General features: G+C 34.7%; 2 protein-coding genes, 1 long non-coding RNA gene and 1 pseudogene across 3 annotated transcripts; 2 read left to right on the plus strand and 2 right to left on the minus strand.

The window, feature by feature from the left end:
• Positions 1 to 5: 5 nt before the first annotated feature.
• On the minus strand, positions 6 to 5599 carry LOC123217302. Its single transcript, XM_044638243.1, has 6 exons — positions 5479 to 5599; positions 4890 to 5127; positions 4651 to 4767; positions 1493 to 1527; positions 959 to 1059; positions 6 to 430 (listed from the first exon to the last, which is right to left on the minus strand). Exons 2-6 carry the CDS (start codon positions 5063 to 5065, stop codon positions 344 to 346), a joined length of 516 nt encoding a protein of 171 aa, XP_044494178.1. The 5' UTR covers positions 5066 to 5127; positions 5479 to 5599; the 3' UTR covers positions 6 to 343.
• An 886-nt stretch (positions 5600 to 6485) lies between these two features.
• On the minus strand, positions 6486 to 11455 carry LOC123215485 (protein NRT1/ PTR FAMILY 7.2-like). Its single transcript, XM_044635604.1, has 5 exons — positions 11146 to 11455; positions 9760 to 9886; positions 8268 to 8485; positions 7627 to 8189; positions 6486 to 7525 (listed from the first exon to the last, which is right to left on the minus strand). The coding sequence occupies exons 1-5, from the start codon at positions 11413 to 11415 to the stop codon at positions 6646 to 6648; spliced, it is 2058 nt and encodes a 685-aa protein (XP_044491539.1). The 5' UTR covers positions 11416 to 11455; the 3' UTR covers positions 6486 to 6645.
• Positions 11456 to 13655: 2200 nt separating this feature from the next.
• LOC123215265 lies at positions 13656 to 19865 on the plus strand (annotated as a pseudogene).
• LOC123215266 lies at positions 17304 to 19241 on the plus strand. Its single transcript, XR_006501999.1, has 2 exons — positions 17304 to 17841; positions 19108 to 19241. It is a non-coding gene; the product is annotated as an uncharacterized LOC123215266 (long non-coding RNA).
• Positions 19866 to 20187: the final 322 nt, after the last annotated feature.

Genomic DNA, 20187 nt, shown 5'->3' on the forward strand with positions numbered 1-20187 from the left:
GGTAATGATCAGAACAAAAAGCCATCATAATTTTGTTCTTTCAGCCAGCAATGGGTTCAATTTGAACCAAATTCGAACAAAACTTAATTTAAGATTAATTTAAATTTAAAAAATCAAAAAAAGCATTTTTAAGATATGCAGTATGGTGATATTTAACATTAACATCACCTCGGCTGACAAAAACCTTTCCAACTTTACAAGTCAATAACCACTGCCTAGCTAGGGATTATGTAGTTTCAAGTAGCTTCCCACAACAGTTGTAATAATGTGATCAAGGAAATCTGGCATCAAACGGCAGGCTGCCACTGAAATAATGAACCATCTTAGAAGCAGAATCCATGCATCATGAAGAAACTCCATATGGAAGAAGTGCAGCAGCCACAATCCGACCTTCTTCATTCAATATGTTATAAGTTGACGCAGCATTTCTCTGCAGCAAATCATTTCAGTATCGAGGTCATAACATTCTCATCACTGTTTTCTAATTGAAATTCATTTGGTTCCCATGGTAATAACAACGCCATACATTGTAAATAGAAAACACAAGTACTCTAATATGAAACGGCTTCTATCTACTTCAGATAGCCATAGCATGCTAGGTAATATAATTTCCAGTGAGACTCAAAAATTCATTGTGTTAAGTCATTGCAAATTCATATATCTTCATCTGAAAAGAATATAATTGAATCATAGGAGAATTCCAAGGATCAATTATTTTACATTAACAATTATATAAATATCATAGGATAATCCCATAGCTTTGGATCAAATTCATGCATTAATGATTATATAAATATTTTCTTTTCCCAGTTTGGCTGTAAATATCTAGTGAATGTTTTTGGCAACAACCTCACTTTATGAAACCCTGTCAACGATACAGGACTAACATGAAGCACAATTACAACAGGCTAAAATATAAGTCAGAGCAAGAAAGTAGCATAAGCTCACTAGAAAGTACCGAGTCTATGGCTTCTAACTTCATGCCTGTAGACAGAATGAACCGCCGAAGTTCAGAATCAACAGGTTCAACGTGCCTTCCACAGCCGAGGATCAAAATTTCTAAAACAAATACCATGAATGAAAGTTTGGTGAAATGGGGAGCGAAAAAGCAACTTGATCAGTCCACAAGAGACAGCAAGAAAATAAATGAGTGAGATCTAACATAATAACATCAAAGATAGTCCACCAAAATCCAAGATCTGATGAATACAAATTTAATAATCAAATAGTCTGAGAACAAGAATAATTTAAACCAAAGCACCTTCAACTAGTCAATTAAAAAAAAAAAGATTTTCCCAGGAAAGGAATAAGAACACAGAATTAGTAACTCATGGGTTGGGCTTGTCACAACTTTTATTATTCAGGTGAAATAACCTGATAAAATAATTTTCAACCTCCAACAGGAGATAAGATCATTGGGATAGATAGCATTATCAATTTTCTGGTACAGCATCACAATTCCTCTTCTTAAAGATAAAGTTTGAAATCTCACCTGGAATTGGACGCACAAGTTGGAAAATAGATAAGCTGCACAGGATTGAAAAAAAAGATTCCACATCAGGTACCAGTTCACAAAAGCATCAATGAATTCTATTTCAAGCTAAAATATGTTGCAGCAGAAAACTCTAAAGCAATCCATTGGGAGATAATCTTATGTGAATAAATCAACAACTGAGATGATTGGCCTTTTTACTTTTTCTCTATGTCTCACGATGAATTATTAAACTATAGGCTAATGTGATAATTATATCCAAAAAATGAGATCAATAAAACCAACATTACTGACATTTCACAATAATGTCTGACATGGTGATATTTTTGCAAAACAAAAAAGTTAATGTGCTCATCTCACATCTGAAATCTCTTTCATTTCAATGTCTGATGAAAAGTCCCTGCAAGTAGCCAAGGGGCAGGAGGGATAGATATTTCCCCGCCCTGACATAGTCCCCAACTATTTTTTCATTCTTAGGACTTAATATATCATCATTCTTATATCTATAAACAACATATAAATAGTCCTTTAATTATTAATCACAGAAAGTTTATGTTAGAGATCATGTTAATGCATCCCGTAAGATGAAGCATCAAAACAAGGAACAGTTGGGCATAATCAACAAGCTGATACAGACTTGGAGTTGGAACACCAAAATCAACCTTTCTCTGCTATCGCTGCCAAACTGTAAAGCAATTGTTGAAACCAAGAACAAACTACCAGCTGAAATGTATTTGTGCTATTGTAGTATATATAGAATGTAACTTAATCACACAAACAATTTGTAAATAAATTGATATTTGTATCAAACAATATTTTAGAAATACAACGAAAGTTTTGCAGAGCCAGTCTTGCCTTTCTTACATCAAAATAACATAATTTCAGTAAAAAATAGCAAAAGAACTTCAACAAAGCGAATTCCCTCAACCAACTTTCCAAAGACTATAAACAATGGTGTAACACAAAGCATAGAAGATGACTTTTCAAAGAAGGAAGCGCACGTTCTTCATGATGAACTGTCCAAAAGTGTCAATACATCAAACAATGCAAAACCTAATATTCTGGGCACTGATAAGGTGGTTAATGTTGAACATAAATCTGATATGAACCTTAGAAGAACCACACCTTAAAAACTAGCTATTAAGATTGAAGAGCCTATGACCATGTAAACCTTAAACTAGAATTTTATACTTTCTAATGTGGGATCCATGTCTCAAACTTTGCACTTGAGATTCTAATATACCACCACGCTCTGTAACCCTAACGCCAACGCGGGTTGGCTGTGCGCTAGCTCCTTGCTAACCTTGAGAGAATATTGTAATACTGGCATCATCACTCGCTGCACGATTACAACTGAGAGATGTAGTGATAACTTTAATACCAAATAATATGAACCTTAAAAGAACCACATCTCAAAAAGTAGCCATTAAAATTAGAGAGTTTAAGGTCATATAAATCTCATATTAAAAGTTCATACTTTCCAATGTGAGATCTAAATCTCATATCTTGCACTTAGAATCCTAACAAAATCTAAACAAACAACCAAAACGAGAAGAAGGAAACCTAGATCTTTGGTCAAAACAACAGGACCTTCCAACAGTTTTACTATTGATTGTGAAAAGAAACTGAGACACTTATGGGTCATAAAAGCAGCAACAAGAATATTCCTAGTTCACCTTGTGGTGAACCATCTATTAAAGGGCTATGTCTTTATAAACTAAAAAGAGACTATTATTAAGATTTCGTCCCCTAATCCTGCAAAGAGTGAATTTGTAGATGTTGTTTCCCCTTCTGCATGAAGAGGCCTCCCTAATGAAGGTAAAGCCCAAAGGAGCAGTCGAGCAAAGAGGAAAGAAAGTTTGAAAGAGGCTACACCATTAAATGATGATGTTTCCAAAAAGGCATCTGAGAGAACAAAAATAATTATAAGCATCTTGTGATATACGATATGATATAGGTAGAAAACGATACGTACCATGAGGTGTATCGAATTAATACGATACAATAGACGTATCATAAGATATGTGAGAGACCTTTGCAGGTTTATACAAGGAGATAGAAGAAGAAATCAGAAGGTGCAACCAAGTCAGCAGTAAGCCAGCCTAAGCAAGACAAGTCAGCTGAGTATACGATAGTTCAGAAGGAAGTTAGTGAGCTAGTTGGAGAGTTGGTTGGGCAGTTAGAGCAGTTAGAGTTAGTTATTTTGTAATGGCGGGAAGAATATAAGAAAAGAAACGGAAAAGAAGAAGGGGATTCATTAATTGTACATTGAAGATTAAAGAAATCAATTCAAATGGGAAAATAAAGCAATGGCAACCCTTCCAATTTCAACCCTATTCCACCACTATTTGTTTTCCCTTCAAATATACATCAAAAACATCAACCTTCATCTGGAACCACCACTACTATTCAAGGAATTCCTCATATTTTGATTCAAAAATGATCTTATTACCCTTTTTTCTTCTCCTTACAAACATCCTCAACATTCTTTATCTCTTTCTAAATCCCCTAGTTTGTATCAGCTAAATACTTAACTCAATTCTCACCAACAAAACCAAACTTTTATATCCCTTCCAATTTTTGCCAAATCTGCTGCTTTTCATTTCCCTAACTGTTTTATACACTTTCATCATCTTGGAGTTCATATTCTTTAATCCTTTTATTATCTCATCCATTTTTTATTTTACGGGGGTGGGGATGGTGCAGGGAAGGAGATGACTATTTCCCACGAGGTGGGGACAGAGATTCTCCTCATATTGGGGATGGGGTGGTAGCAGGAATGTGGAATGGGATATCGGCCCAACCTTTTTGCCATCTCTAGCCAATAGCTAGAGTGTATGTGAGATAGACAATTCCTACCACAATGAACTTTCCTTTCAAGTCAAGCTTAGATTCCCACTTTACATGAAGCCTTGCATCATACTCAATAATTCAAAGGACTTCAAACTATTCTTAGATTTTATTTAAGTTTATATCTTCTGCTCTTGCTAATAACAATAATAATAATAATAATAATAAATCTTGTGTATAATATATGCAAATGTGTCTTAATGAAATTGTTGGAGATATGTAGGCTGAATTCATTATGATCCACATAAAGCACAAAACTATCAGCTTCCACAAGGTTATTGAAGCAAAAGAAAAAAAGATCTAGATACCTGTTTGGAGTCATTTCAGAGAACTTCTTGGGAGCCCAAGACAGGATCAAATTTCCAACACAGAGCAGACTACCTTCATAATGGACTCCATTCACAGTGAAGCCAGTGTCAGTGTAGCTGGAAGAACAAATAACAATATAAATTAAGCTGTATATGTAGATTTTGATAAATAAGACTGTTTTTCTATGCACTGAAAGAGAGAGAGAGAGAGAGAGAGAAGTGTCAAGAAAACAAGAAACCCTTGAAAGCGAAGCTGATCTTCCGGAACATTGTCGATGAGATTGATTTGATCATAGAGAGAGAAAGCACGTCTCAGTGATGGCAATTGCTGATTCGTACTAGCCTTTGGAAACTCCTTCCTCATGCTTTTTAATAGATTCGGCAATGTTGCCAAAGCCCTCTGTCTCACCGCCATATTCTAGTTGAATGGAGCTGAAACTTTACCAATTGTGGACTAAGTGGGCTCTCTGATTTAACCTGTAGAATATCTTCGATATTAAAATGTTCAACAAATCATTTGACCTCCTTCACCACAACCCTAATTCATTTTATAAGCCAAACTTACAGCAAAAATTTGAAAATAGTCTTTCCTTATTGGAGAAAAAAATTACAAAGAAATGGTATGAATTATGGGATGGCAGAAAGCTCTGGGTACAAAATGTTGACAACGTCATTCATCTTTCACAATCAATTGCAATAGAAAAAATGAAAATCTTCACGCTTATAATTCAACAGGCAAACAAGATTAACAGATGAAAATGTAAAACAATCAACAAAGCTTCGTCTAAGGGAAACCCTTAAAACGCTGAGAGCGAGCCATTCACTTACTTCGTAAGATATAGAAATCAACAGCAGTAGGCAGTTCGTGTTAGAAAGTGGCAAACATGTTCACAATTTCTGTATTTGTATGTATGAACTGATTGATGACAAATAGTGGTCTGAACTTTAATTAATGGGCCAGAAATTTGGGATTTTCTTCCGGAAATAGTTAGGCCTGTCCATTGGCCCATGTACATGTTCAAGGGAGGAGTGTGGATAAGAGAAGCCCTTGATTAGGTGTGGAATCGCTCCAAGCTGAGCAGAGAAGTGTAACGTCCAATTGGAACTCAAGTCTATTCAAGTTGGTATATACTCACTATAATAGATATGGTAGTAGGTTGTGATGACCCGTGGGTCAGTACAACCCACAAATTTTTGGTAACTTGCTAATTTGTTAATTGTGTAAAGGCTTACAAATACAGTGTTAGAGTCATATGGAAAGGTGTATTGATGAGTTCGATATGATCCAAAAAATTTAAAAAATTAAAAAATTTAATTTTTTGTGGGTAGACCTGCCAAAAAGCCTCTAAAAGCTTGTCAGGGCCCATATATTTGTGGGCTTTGACACAGTAATCCATGCATATTTTGGTATGGTTTGTTGCCTGCATTAGGCTGGAGGTCATTGACCACGTAAACATTATTATCATAAAAATTGGCCCAGGGGAGAAGAAGGTAGTAGGAAAACTTATTATTTCAATTTATTTTTGCTTTTGCGTCGTCACCTGTTATTATCTTTTTTTTTTTTTAAGAAAATATATGAATACAGAAATATAAATAAATAAATAAATATATATATATATATGTCTGTCTGTATGTGTAGTTTGTTTTGTCTTGTCAATGTTTTAATTTCCCTGGAACTTGTCTTTAATTGGTCAAAAAAAAAAGTGTAGGGTCCATTGTTTTGTCCTGTTTCCTTGCTCTTTTCAATGATCCACGATGAAACGAGATTACGGTTTAAAATTGAAAGGCAACAAGATAAATTTGGGAAAGCGACTTTAGAAATAAAATAAGCTATATTTACAGAAGATAAGATGAAGTTGGTTATTATAATAAATAAAAAGCCTTGAGCTCAACTGGGAGAAATGAAAAATGCATGCATTTCTCCAGTTTCACGGCAAAAGTAAAAGGGGCCTTCCAGTCCACTAAGTAATTTATTACAAACAAATTAAATGAAGTTCAAACTCTTAGCTCACCCTTGACAGTGGTGATGATATCGTGTTGGTCATGACCACAACTCCTTTCCTCAAATTTGATATACTTATACCATCTTGCGCAGATGATGTAGACCAGGAGATCAGCTGCTGTTAAAGCTGCTAAGAGAAAGAAAAATCTGTCTAGATGGCCTACATTGAGATTTCCTGGGATCCAACCAGGAATATCACCTCTGCTTGATATTTTCATCACTATTGTTACAAGCAAGCTACTTACATAATTTCCCAGAGATATTGATGTCATGCAAAGTGCACTTCCAAAACTCTTTAATCCATCTGGTGCCTGACCATTAAAGAACTCTAATTGACCCACATACATAAATACCTCTGATGCTCCTATCAGTACATACTGAGGAATTTGCCAAAATATGCTCATTGAACTGGCGTTTTCACCTTTCTTCGCATACTTCAACCTGAATATCTCTACAACTCCTGCTGATACCATTGCTGCTATTGCTATTACAAGACCGATTCCCATCCTCTGAAGCTCTGTCAGACCTTTTGACTTTGTCTTTCTTACTCTAGCAACTAGAGGATCAACAACTCTCCTATAAATGAATATGAAAGCTGCTACACTCAGAATGTCAAAACTAGACATGCTCGCTGGAGGGATGTGAAACCTTGAAATGTTAATTTTCATTGCAGCTCCTTGTTCCACAAAAATAGATGCCATTTGGGTGAAAACTACCGAGTAAAGTATTGTGCAAAACCAAATTGGCAGGAGTTTCAGTACGCATTTAACTTCTTCCACTTGGGTCACCGTGCAGAGACGCCAGGGATTTCTAATGTCCTTCTCTTCGTCAATGTAATCGTTCGATGTGATGACTGCCGCTCTATCCAAGAACCTGATCAATATTATATAATTCCCATCAGTTACCCAACGTCCATCTACATTTGATTCTACAAGTAGAGTGGTCGTCTGTCAACAATATAATACATAACTTACTTGAAACCTTCAGTATGGGAAATCTTTCTAGCCCCATTCTTGGAATTTTCGTTTTCATCGACCTCGAAGAGATCCTCATCACCTGGAGCCATCTGGACCTTCCATTTTCTTGTTGCAGCAACCACCACTTGACAAAATCTGGCAAGAGGATTGCCACTGGGTTTGAAATGCCTGTATCTGGGAGTCCCAGCCAGAAAAAGGACCAATGCCATAGTAGCAGAGGCGGCTGAAGCCCAAAATCCCAATGTCCACATCCCTTCATCCTCAAAATATCCCAATATAGTATTTGAAAAGAGAGAGCCAAGGTTCAAAGCCAAGTAAAAGTAGCTGAAGAAGGCTATTTTCGATATCCCTTCATTGGGGTCCTCTTCATCAAACTGATCCGCCCCAAATGTAGCTATATTGGGTTGGTACCCTCCATTTCCCAGGGCAATCAAGTACATAGAAAGATAGAACAGTGCAACATGGATCGTTGAATGAGATCCACATGGAGTTTTTTGATCACCACATCCACTGGGCTTCAGTAAGAATGCGTAGGTTGACACTGATAATGATAAAAGCCCCTGCAGTAACAAATGAAGAGTTAATATATAAAACAGAATAAATTATTAATGTAAATTGTAAAAACATAAGCAACTTACAATGACAAAGATGGCCTGGAAGATAGCACAAGTCTTGTACCTTCCCCAGTAAGAGTCGCTGAGGAAGGCGCCAAGCAATGAGAATATATAGACAGTGCCTGTCCATTTGCTCACATTGTTTGCCGCATCAGCATTATTCTGGCCCAACACCCTTGTCAAAAACAGTACCAAGTTCACACCGACTCCAAAGAATGCTAAAGTGGCCAGTCCTTGATTCACTGAATTTATTTTCCAGAAAAAAAAAAAAAGAAAAACGAATCTATTAATATTATTATTATTAAAAGAGAAAACCAATTAGCTACCAACTAGTGGATGAAGTTGGTTAGATCTAAACTAAAACAATTAAATATAGAGTAAGACATTTTTAAAATTCTATACCATGTGATTGTGAATCATGAATTAGAACAAAAAAACATAATAATTTATTTTTATTTATAATATAACAACCTATATATTTGACAAACTAAAATATTAAATAGGCCAAAGGACTATTTTCCACCTAAGTTTAGGTGTGATCTTAAAGTCACACTCATGAGATTTGAAAAACTCAAAGTCTCACCTATTGACCAATTGCAGTTAAAATTTACTGTTAAAAATAGAGATAAAATCATCATTTCATTAATAATATTAAAAAATATAAAATTTATTACATTTTTATCTTCTAAGTTTGAAAAACTAATATTTCACCCCTCCTAAAGTTCTTTAACTTTGAAAAATCACATTTTCTCCTCCCAAAATCTTAGAATTTTTTTTTTCCCTTTTGGTCATTTTCTCTAACAATCTAGGAGACGACGACGAAGTCTTTTCATCATTGAAGAGATCCAGATTTCTTCATCGACGAAGAGATCTGGATCTCTTCATCGACAAAAAAGATATTTGAAACCCAGATCTCCTCGTTGATGTCAAAAAGATTTCAGATCTCTTCATTAATGAAGAGATCTGAAATCTCTCTCAGATCTCATTAGATATCTTCGTCGGAGATGGAGAGATTCATTTCAAATTTGTTTACGTATATCGATCAGTCATTTAGGGTGGAGAGGGGAGGTCATTAGCATCGAGATGATGGTTGGAGAGGTAAAGAAAAAATTCAGGGGGAAAATATAATTTTTCAAGGTTAGAAAATTTTAGATAGATGTAAAGTTATTAGTTCTTAAAAGTTAGAGGAGAAGATATAATAAATTTTATAATTTTATAATATTATTAATAAAATAATAATTTTATCATTTTCCCTAACAAAAAATTTTAACAAAAATTATGTTATGGGTGAGACTTTAAATTTTTTAAACTTCATAAATATGATTTTAATAGAACATCTAAATTTGGATGGAAAATAGCGCTTTGGCCATATTAAATATCATAAACCTTTCACACGTCTAATCTAAAATTTAAAATCAATCACGAAAAATTGCGGATCATAACCATCAAAGTCCAAAAAATAAACCTTGTGATGTGATATTGACCCATCCGTAAATATCATTCACTAATTAATTACCTAAGATAAGAATTCCTGCAATCCATGTTCCAGATCTTTCTCGGATCGCGGGACGACCATGTCGATCAACCGCTCCATCCAGAGTACATGCCTCTTGCCCTTTCTTTGTCTTCTCCTCCACGATCCCCTGAATTATTATTATTATTATTTTGCCATTATTAGTTAGATAATAGAATTTTAAAACTAATTCAGAATATGCAAAGATCGATCAAGGAAAATTGCATGCTTGAGGTAGCCATGACATAAACGGCTCCTCCTGTGTAAGCATTAATGTCACGTTAAAAAATATACAAATAAATAAAAGATGAAAGACGTAATGGATTTTTCAAGTTGTAAAGTTGAAAAGTAATTTATTTGGGAAAGTTAATACATTGGTTGTCATTATATTTTTCAGATCTTTTTCTAATTATAAATTTTCTTAATCTTACAAGCACATCCTGATTGCTGAACTGAATAAAAAATGAATGAAAAGGGAACGTGGATCCCATATTCAAAAAGAAGCACATACTAATACTAAGACATACATGCATGCTTCACTATTAATTATTAGGACACCATACTCTATACACATGTAAATATTGCACTAACATGGCCTAACTCATTATTCAGGTCTGCACCGGATCAACCTTTTGTAAGCTTTTAACTTTCTCAATCAAAATCCAGACTATATACAGATGCTTGCAGGAACAAATTCTGCAACCATCACTGACATAAATTAATAACCACTGACTACACCAATCACTTCAAATATCTAATTACAAATTTAAAGCTAGACACATATAATATAATATCTCGCATATTTTCTTTCACCATCTATATGCCTCTTAATCATCCAAAGACGATCAATTTGATGCGCCTCTTTACCATTCAAAATAAGAGTGTTGCAGGTGGGATGGTGCAGTCCACCTCCCCAGCTAAATAATACATAGCTTGCTAAGTTAAACTGGATTTGGTTTAGAAAAAAGAAAAAAAGTAGCTTTTAATATATAAAACATATATATATATATATATATGTTTTGCTTTGTATTGAGTTGCTCGTTCCTTCTGTAACTCGTGATTAAACAAAAGAAATAAGAGATGAATCGACCATCTGATTGTCTTGTTCTTCAACATGTTTAAAGTCCAAAAGTGAGATGTCGATCGCATGGTCCTAGATGCATGAAGTTGAATAAATATATATGTGCACGAATGCAGAAAAAAGAAAACCACTAATATGTATATTGTTTAATGAATATATAACCAAAACAGGATTGGCTGGTGGTATTGACAATTAGATGGCAGAAGCAACAAGCAGTAATGTTTGATGTACATAGCCAAACAGAAAGAAGGGGGGGAAATAAAAACATTTTTCAGTGTAAAAGAAGAATACAGATTTGATTGACAAACCTCTTTGCAAAAAGCCATTGATGAAGAATAAAATGGTAAAGTAAAGAGAGAGAAATTGGCAAAGATGAAGATTGAGATTAGGAAAGAGGTGCGTGGAAGTAATATGGAAGTGTGGTGGGTGTAGGAAGTGTATATATAGAGGAAGGGAGGGGGAAATGAACGGTTGTGATAACGTAAGAAGAATAAGGAAACGTGTTGCAATGCAAGGATTTGGTGACATTGTTGGATACAGAAAGTCATGTATGCATCATATGTGTCTGAGGAAATCATGTCTCTTTCAACTAATAAAATCCAACTAGCTGTCTAGATTTTGACATATTTCAAACATGCACATAGCTAATTTGATTCTCCAACCCTAGTTAGACCGCTTAATCGTTTCTTGAGCTCAATTATTTGCAACCGTCGCCTTAACATTAAATTGTCAGTGTTTGTTTCTTTTGGGATGCTTCTTGGCGTTTCATATTGACTTTGATGCCCTTTAATCTTGCTTCCTGGCATAATTATGGGGTAATGGAGTGCAAACACCGAACCGAAATTTACGTATAATCATTTTAATAAAAGCTGCCTTTCTGACACAGGTGGAGCTATGTCAGCCCAATATTAACAGTATGAGATGAATAAAATTTACGATATTAGTAGGAACTAGAGGAAGCATGTGGATTTTTGTTACCACGTCGTATATATTTCTTTCTGGCTGCCAAGAGCCCATTTATGGCTAGATTATCCAAACTGTCACGTCGCATCGTCTCTATCTCTAAGGTCAAAAGGACGTTGATTCGTGCTGGCTTGTATTTAAATTTCCAGCTATACGTCACTTCTCTTTTATCGAGGTAGGGTTGGAAAGATACCTCAAATGCAATTAAGTCAAAGCTAGGACGATAAGATAATTTTGTAAAAGGCGGGAAATGTGATGTGTCCCTTTCGTGGGCTAACAATTTAACAAACTTCCAAATTAGTAGGTTAATGCAGACTTTGAGTCAAATTTTTCTTTCTTTCAACATGAAAAGCTAAGCTTCCTTTTCAATTCCACCATGTCTTATACCGGCTTGCTTATCACTAAATTAATATACTATTATTCACTAATTAAATAAAGGATGAAGATGAACTACAGTTGTTTTTTTTTTTCTAATCCAAGGTTTGTCTCATTATTTTTTCTTTCAATTTTCAAAATATTTACTCTATTCACATTTGATTTGTATCAATTTTATATTAATAATTATTAAAAATAAAAATAAAATTTAGAAAAAATAGTTGCATACCAACTAACCTAGTGATTCTAATTCAGTCGTACTTAACATTACAATAATCGACTATATCACACTTATTTTAGTGTTATTTTTTTTTTAAACCATACAAAAATGGTAAAATTCAATATGAACATAAATCATTTCAAGTGTGATTATGATGTAATTGCATAATGAAATTCATATCAAAGTAGGTCAAATTAGATCACATTATCTCAAGAATGATTTGATAGATATTAAACTTATAAGTATTGTTTTAGTTATTTAAAGTAGAGTTGGTTAAGATTTGATTTGTTATCATTTGAAAATAAAGATCCTAATATTTTACAAATGTAAGTGATATTAATTCTATAATATACCATTTAAAGAGTAATAAAAATAATATTTGTTGCAAACATGTGAAGTTTAATGATGCATAGAAGGTGAAAACCTTTAATAGACAAACTTTAAGTTAAGAAAAAGTGATTATGCGTTTAAGTAAAAAAAATTTCACAAAATTTAAACTAAATAACAATTTTTTTTTTATATATATATATATAGAGAGAGAGAGAGAGAATTGAGATACCAATTAATAATACGATAATTGAATTGAAAATTGTCAAAATTGTGTGTGCGTATATACATATATAGATGCACATACAGAGGTAAATAAGCACACGAAATATCTGAGCTTGCTTATCAGCTTTAAATTTTCCGCTGCCTAGGTGAGCAAGTTGCAGCTTTTTTCGCCGTGTTTGTCGTCTCATGTCTTGGATAAGCACTAATTGACAGATAGTTCAAGGTTTGAAGAAAAATATAAATTATTGAGTAGATTGCATAATATAAACGTTTGAAAATAAGTGATTATGAATTATGAAGTTGGTGATACATTTGGTCCAGATAAATATGTTCTAGATATAAACTCCACTTATCAGATTGAAAAGGAAAGTAAAATGGAAGACGTACTCTACTTCTCAATCGGAAAGAAATCTGGGCCGTGGAAAGGGCTGTGATGTGTGTGGATATTTTGGGCCTCAGAATGGACTTGTTGAAAGAGTTGTACAAGAAGTGATGGGCTGCTCAGAAATAGGATCAGGGAGAAGTGAGCGTGAGCACGCGCAGGTGAAGAGGAAGAAGGGTTGCGTCATTAATAAAATAACACAAACATTTTAACAGTAACAGATAAACTTAATTGTGTTGAGCGAAGACGATTCACGTGACGTGGTTAATTGATGAGCTTGTCATGTGACTTTTTGTCTGTCTTCTTTTCTCTTTATCTGTTATGCTTTTATTTTAACCCTCCTTCACTCTGTTCCTATATTTTGACTTTACACATTAATCACCACGCGTCCAAGTCAGCCATTCGGTCAACCCTCAACATAGCCATCATCTCACACCTGGCAGTCTAACACTACGAGTATGTGAATGTGAAGATAGCTAAAACTATTATTATCGTATTTGTAGCAAAGTGATGGGCTGTTTTCAGTCCAAAACTGCACACCCACCATCTCCTGATCAACAACTTCCTCCTCCTGAACCCAACCCAGATCTAGGTACGTTTCCTTCTTTCCCTCTACTTTGTTTTTTCCTTTTAATATCTACTCTTTAATAATAATAATAAATAAATGAATGAAGGTGATGTTAACGAAGAGGAACCAGTGTCCGTTTCAAAGAGTTCGCCCTCGCTGAACTCCGAACGGCCACCAATGGTTTCAGCGGCGAATTAATTGTATCATAGAGTGGAGAGAAAGCTCCCAATGTTGTCTACAAAGGAAAGTTCAAGAACAATCGTCTCGTTGCTATCAAGCGCTTCTCAAGGCAATCATGGCCCGACCCTCGTCAGTTCGTGGTAACCAAAACACGCTTTTTTTTTTAGTGATTTTTTCTTAAATTATTTTTGAATCTTTAATCTTTCCTGCATTGACTTTTAGACGGAAGCCGCTGGTGTGGGCAAAGTTCGGCATAAGAGACTGGTGAATTTAATTGGTTGTTGCGCGGAGGGAGATGAGCGCTTATTGGTGGCAGAGTACATGCCTAATGATACCCTCTCCAAGCACCTCTTTCATTGGGAAAAACAACCGTTTCCGTGGGAAATGCGTCTCAGAGTTGCTTACCATATTGCTCAAACACTTGATCATTGCAATTCTCAAAACCTTAATGTCTATCATGATTTAAATGCTTACAGGGTTCTTTTCGATGAGGTTACATTTTAACTTTGCTAGAACAGTATATCTCCTTTTCTATGAATAGAGGGTAGAAAAATATTTGAACACTCAAATTCAATCTTTTGTGTATTTAAGTTTCATATTTTATTTTTCTCATCCATTTGAGAGTAGATTAGTTTTCTGGTGTCAACAAACTTAACCCATTTGGTGTTGAATTTAATTAGATTGTTATGGCAGGTTGGTGATCCTCGACTATCCAGTTTTGGTCTTATGAAAAATAGCAGAGATGGAAAAAGCTACAGCACAAATTTAGCTTATACTTCACCAGAGTTTTTACGGACAGGTAAATCAGTGTTATTTCATTTTTATTTTAACGTACATTAAATTTACATTGAAGTATGCTAATTGGCTGTTTACTTTTTTAAAGAATTTCAATTTGACGATTTATGTTTCTCTTTTAATAAAGTTTGACTTGGAATTGATTAAATAATTTAAATGCAATCAAGTCTAAGTCCTTGTTTTGTTTGACCTCTGAGACACAGTAGTTCCTTTATACAAAACAAGCATTGTTACTTCTGTTGAAATTTAGAGAGGAGCTATGTTTTCTTCATGGGCACTCTTTGTGGTCCTGCCATGCAACTTTAATCGTTCAGATCACTGCTTTGTGGAGAAACCAAGAATAGATCATTAAATTTATTGCTGCTGAGGCATCTAAAATCAGTGAATCATACTGTAGATTATTATTCAGAAAGCAAAGAATTTCTGACCACACAATCATGCATTCATTCTCTATTACCTGGATGATCAAATGTTTGCAGGTAGGGTCATCCGTGATCTACAGCTATGGAACTGTTTTGTTGGACCTTTTGAGTGGAAAGCATATACATCCAAGCCATGTATGATTTATCTTTCTTATGATCTTAATTTTGAATCTTAGTTCAATTCTGTTGTCTGAGTACTGTTTTTAATAACCTTTTAGCTCACTATTGAAGCCTGTGGGTTATTACTGAGACTGAAACAGCAGTAGGGTTCACAAATTTTTTCCATCTTATGCCTGCCAAAATGAAAGTGTATTTGCGGTAGGGGCATTTTTTATAATGAGGCCTTAAATAAAACTGGTATTATATATGTTTGATCTTCTCACATCATTGTTATTTCACAGGAATTAGACTTAATAAGAGGCAAAAATTTGTTGTTAGTTATGGATTCATCCCTGGAAGGACAATATGCTGATGATGATGCTACTCAATTGATTGAACTAGCCTCAAAATGCCTCCAGTATGAGGCTAAAGATCGACCGGATTTTAAGTTTCTTCTTTCGGCAGTGGCACCCCTTCAAAAGCAGATGGAGGTAAAATCTAGAAGTGCCTTTGGAAATAACTGGAAGTTGGTGTGCTGTTTTTTCTTGATTCATACATGCATAATAGCCTACTAAGTTTTTTTTATTTGCAATGATTCTATTAGGTTGCATCACATGTTTTAATGGGCCCACTGAAAACTCCAGTGGCGTTGCCAACTATGCTATTTCCCCTTGGGAAAGCTTGTGCATGGATGGATTTTACTGCAGTGCATGATATGTTGCTGAAAACAGGTTATGAAGATGAAGAGGGTGCAGAAAATGAGGTGTGCCAGATCTTTTCTCTTCATTGCTGCTACGTTACTCTACTATCTGTGGACACATGGACTAGAAAGAGGGAAATGAAAGAAATAGCATTTTCTTTGCCAACTCAGAAGCACAAACTGTTTTTTTTAACTTCCTTTTCTTTTACCTGAATGAAATCGGCAGCATCTTTCCATTGGTTCTTAAACAAATACTAGAAAGTGTTTTCTGTTTCCCTATAATATATGGACACAATGTAGTCTCCTTGTATTGCAAAATGATTACTATTGTTGTTTTGTCTGATCTCTTTATGTGTGGTCTTCCGGTGGTACTTGTTATTTTTAACGATCTCAATTGCTGGAAACCTGTTTTTATTAAAGCTCTCATTTCAAGAATGGACACAAGTTCAAGACATGTTGAATACAAAAAAAAAAAAAAAAAAAGGGGATATTGCATTTAGAGACAATGATTTCAAAAATGCTATTGACTAATACTCAAAGGTACATTCCTCTTTCTCTACTCTGGTACATAATTACTGTCATGATTGAGGTTGACATGTGGAGTTGTCAGTGGAAAAGTTACTTTTGTTTGCACCTATATAACATTTAATGAATATTCGTATTTTCTGTCATCTTTCCTATATTGATTGGATAGTTGTGGACTATTGGATACAAGCTTGTATCTTTGTTAGGGTTCCTTTCCTCCTCCCTTAACCGTGAACCAAAAAAAAGATATGGATCATATATTGAACAAATGGATAGAGAACATATATTGTTTACCAGGCCCTATTTATGAGCCTATTTGATTTGAGCTTTGATCTGCAGGCTTGACTTGTTAATTTCGCAGGTTAAGCTTTAACTTTTCACCATTTTTTGTCCAAAGGTACATTCCTGTTATTAATCTATTCTTATGCACTTTATGGTCGTATTGAGTTTATTAACAATGTAAGTTTCTGGTATTTGTTTTCTCTGGCAAATCATTTGTCTAGTGTGCTTTTCTTGCTTGATATCTCTATTTTCTGAAATGTGTTCTTATCATTTTTCTCCTGTAAATTCAGCTGGTATCGATGATGTCTGTTCCTTTGGGTACTGTGTTTGTGAGACAAGCATTGTCATACTTTATGATCGAACAAGCAGAATGTAATGCCTCTAGGTAATGAAAAGGCTAAATTGGTCATTTTGCTAATATTTGGCATGTTTTTTTATTGCTCAAATGATTGGATTTAAAGTGTGTATGCCTCGTATTTGGAGATGGTATATGTTCGGGTGTGAATTCGAAGGCGATTATATATGGCACGTTATCAAGATATTATATTTTAAAATATATGTTTATATATATATATTAACAGCATAAGATATTATATATCTCCATTTATATAAAGATATTAGTATATATAATTACGTATAACGCACCTTGAAATGGAAATTAAAAATTCTCAATCAATTTGAATCCCAGAATTATGCATAAAGGAACGCGATTATGGGAGGTTTGCCATGAAGGGCATTGCCTTCAACTTTTATATAAAGTAACAACATAGAAAAAAGGGAAAAAAACGCAACAGACGTTTTTTTAATTTCTTGACACCCGGTAATTGTTTTCGACGAGAAGGGGAGAGAGAGAGTGCAGAATCTTCGAAACGTCAATTAGGGAAGAAAGTCATCGGAGTTGCCGTCGTCACACAAATATTAGCGAGATCGCCGGAGGAGAGGTAGGCCACCAACCATACTTTTCTGTACCTAAGTTTTGTGATATGAAATTTCTGAAGGTTGTGTATGTATATTTTGTCTGCTAACATTCATGTGTATTATGTGGCTGAGTGGTGTTGTTTCTGAATATTAGAATTTAGGCTAAAATTGATTATATGTATGCATTTGTATATTTTTATTATGATGATGATAATCAGCGATTATGGATGTCGGGAGATCGGGATCTTGTGTTGGCGCTTGGTTGGGTCACCGTTGGTGCCGCCAAGGGCTGGCCTAGCAGCTAACCACGCTGGATGGGCGGCACGTCAGGCGAACTCTCGCTGTCGGTATGCTATAAGCACGCCGAATGTGCGTCCCATCTGGTGAGGTTCTTGCTGCCGGCATACTGCACGCTCACCGGAAGTGTCACCCTCTCACCGGTATGCTGCGGTATCGCCGGCACGAACCCTGTCGTCGAGCAGCATGCATAATCGTTGGTTGAGAAGCTGTCTGTGTGCATGGCGGATTTTCTGCTTTGAAATTTAAAAGAGATGGTCATGTGCACACCACGTGCACATTTAAATGCAAGGAGCAGGAGCACTCAATGCTACAGTGTACCTGCACCATATCCAATTAATTGGGTGCAGGCGCACCCACCTTAGTTACAGTGCACCATATGAATAATATTTATTAATCATTGATTTAATGAATTATTTATTTATCTATCTTCATCTATTGGCTTCTAGGCCAATTACATATCATCCGTATTAAATTATAAGAAATTAATTTTTAATTTGAATATGGATATAGAACTAAGCATATGGTCCATGAGGAATTATAATAGGTTTGGTTAGAAAATGTAGGTATAATTGTATATATTTATGGATGAATTATGTTGAATGCCAGTTGATGAGACGTCCTGGTATTGAGAAAAATATCGTAGGCCAATTGATGAGACATCTTGGTAATAAGAAAGTATAGACCGATTGATGAGACGTCTCGATCTTGGGAATTTTAGATAATAAATTAGAGGAGATAAGTGGCACTTGAAATGGGTGTCCATCCCGATTATAGTTTTACAAGATATTTGGGATGAGTGTTCATTTCGGTATGCATTAGAGATAGATGTTCATAAGAGGCACTTGAGATGAGTGATCAATTTGTTGCGCCCAAGGTGCGTTCGATAATGAGACTCCAATAGAGGGAAAGGTTAATGGAAAATTACCAATGACATTGTGAGAACCTACGAGTATTTATACTCACAATTTGCATTGTTCTGTGTTTTGCAGGTAGGAAGGACGATAGGGCAAGAGGGGAGGCGAGTGGATCGGCACGTTGAGCTGCAAACTTGGCTCCTATTATTTCGTTATCTTGATTTATGTTAAATCACTAATAATAGTTAAACTTATTATTATTGTTATCATTTTTGGGGATATTTATTTTTGGCACTTTTATTTAATTTAAATAAATAATAGTTCGTTTTCAATAAATGAAGTATTTTAATTTAGACTTTTATTTATTCGAGACACGTCTCTTGAAATAATTATAAATAGGGTTATATTTATAAAGAGGGGTGTTACACATAACTTGCTTTGAGAGATGCAATGCAGGCTCAGGTGTGCTTACCGGAGTGGCCTACTGCTTCTACATGCAAGCTCTTGCACTAAACAAGCTTGGAATGAAAAGCGATGCTCAGGAAATGCTTAATGATGGAGCATCCTTAGAAGCAAAGAAGCAGAATAGCTGGCGGATTTAGATGTTTACTTTTAGAGGGTTATGTTCAGTTGATGTCCACGCCCCGTCCTGTTGGCCAAAAAAAAAAAAAGTATAAAAATATTTGCAAGAAATAAGAAGAGAATCGTCCAACAAGCTATTTCTGCTTCAAATTTGTGTTTAATCTTATGGTGACATTAGATTTGCTGTGTTGAATTGGTAGAATTAAACCTAATAGCTTAGCATTTAGCAATAAGAGTGATGCTACTTGTACAAACAAAATAAATAATATTTTATGTATAATCTAATACAGTAGTATCTGATTGAATAGTAATATCTGTTTTAATGATTTTTTTTTTCATACATAAAAAGTTATACAATTTGTTTGCACGCATAATTTTATTTTATAAATAATAATAAGTTTTCTTTATCTTTTTTAATTCTAAATGGAAATTATATTTAAAACTGTGAATAAATTTTATTCAAACTAAATTGAGTTAAACTTGAAGTTGACTTAAGTTTAGAATGAAGTTAAAAGGTTTAATTTGAATTCTGATTCAAGTTTGTTGGAGTTGGTGAATAATATTACCGATAATAACAAGATGATGGATAAACAGTATTATTGATCGATTATCATAATCATTAAATAAGTAAAT

Source organism: Mangifera indica, chromosome 5, assembly GCF_011075055.1.
Source record: "Mangifera indica cultivar Alphonso chromosome 5, CATAS_Mindica_2.1, whole genome shotgun sequence".
NCBI lineage: Eukaryota > Viridiplantae > Streptophyta > Magnoliopsida > Sapindales > Anacardiaceae > Mangifera > Mangifera indica.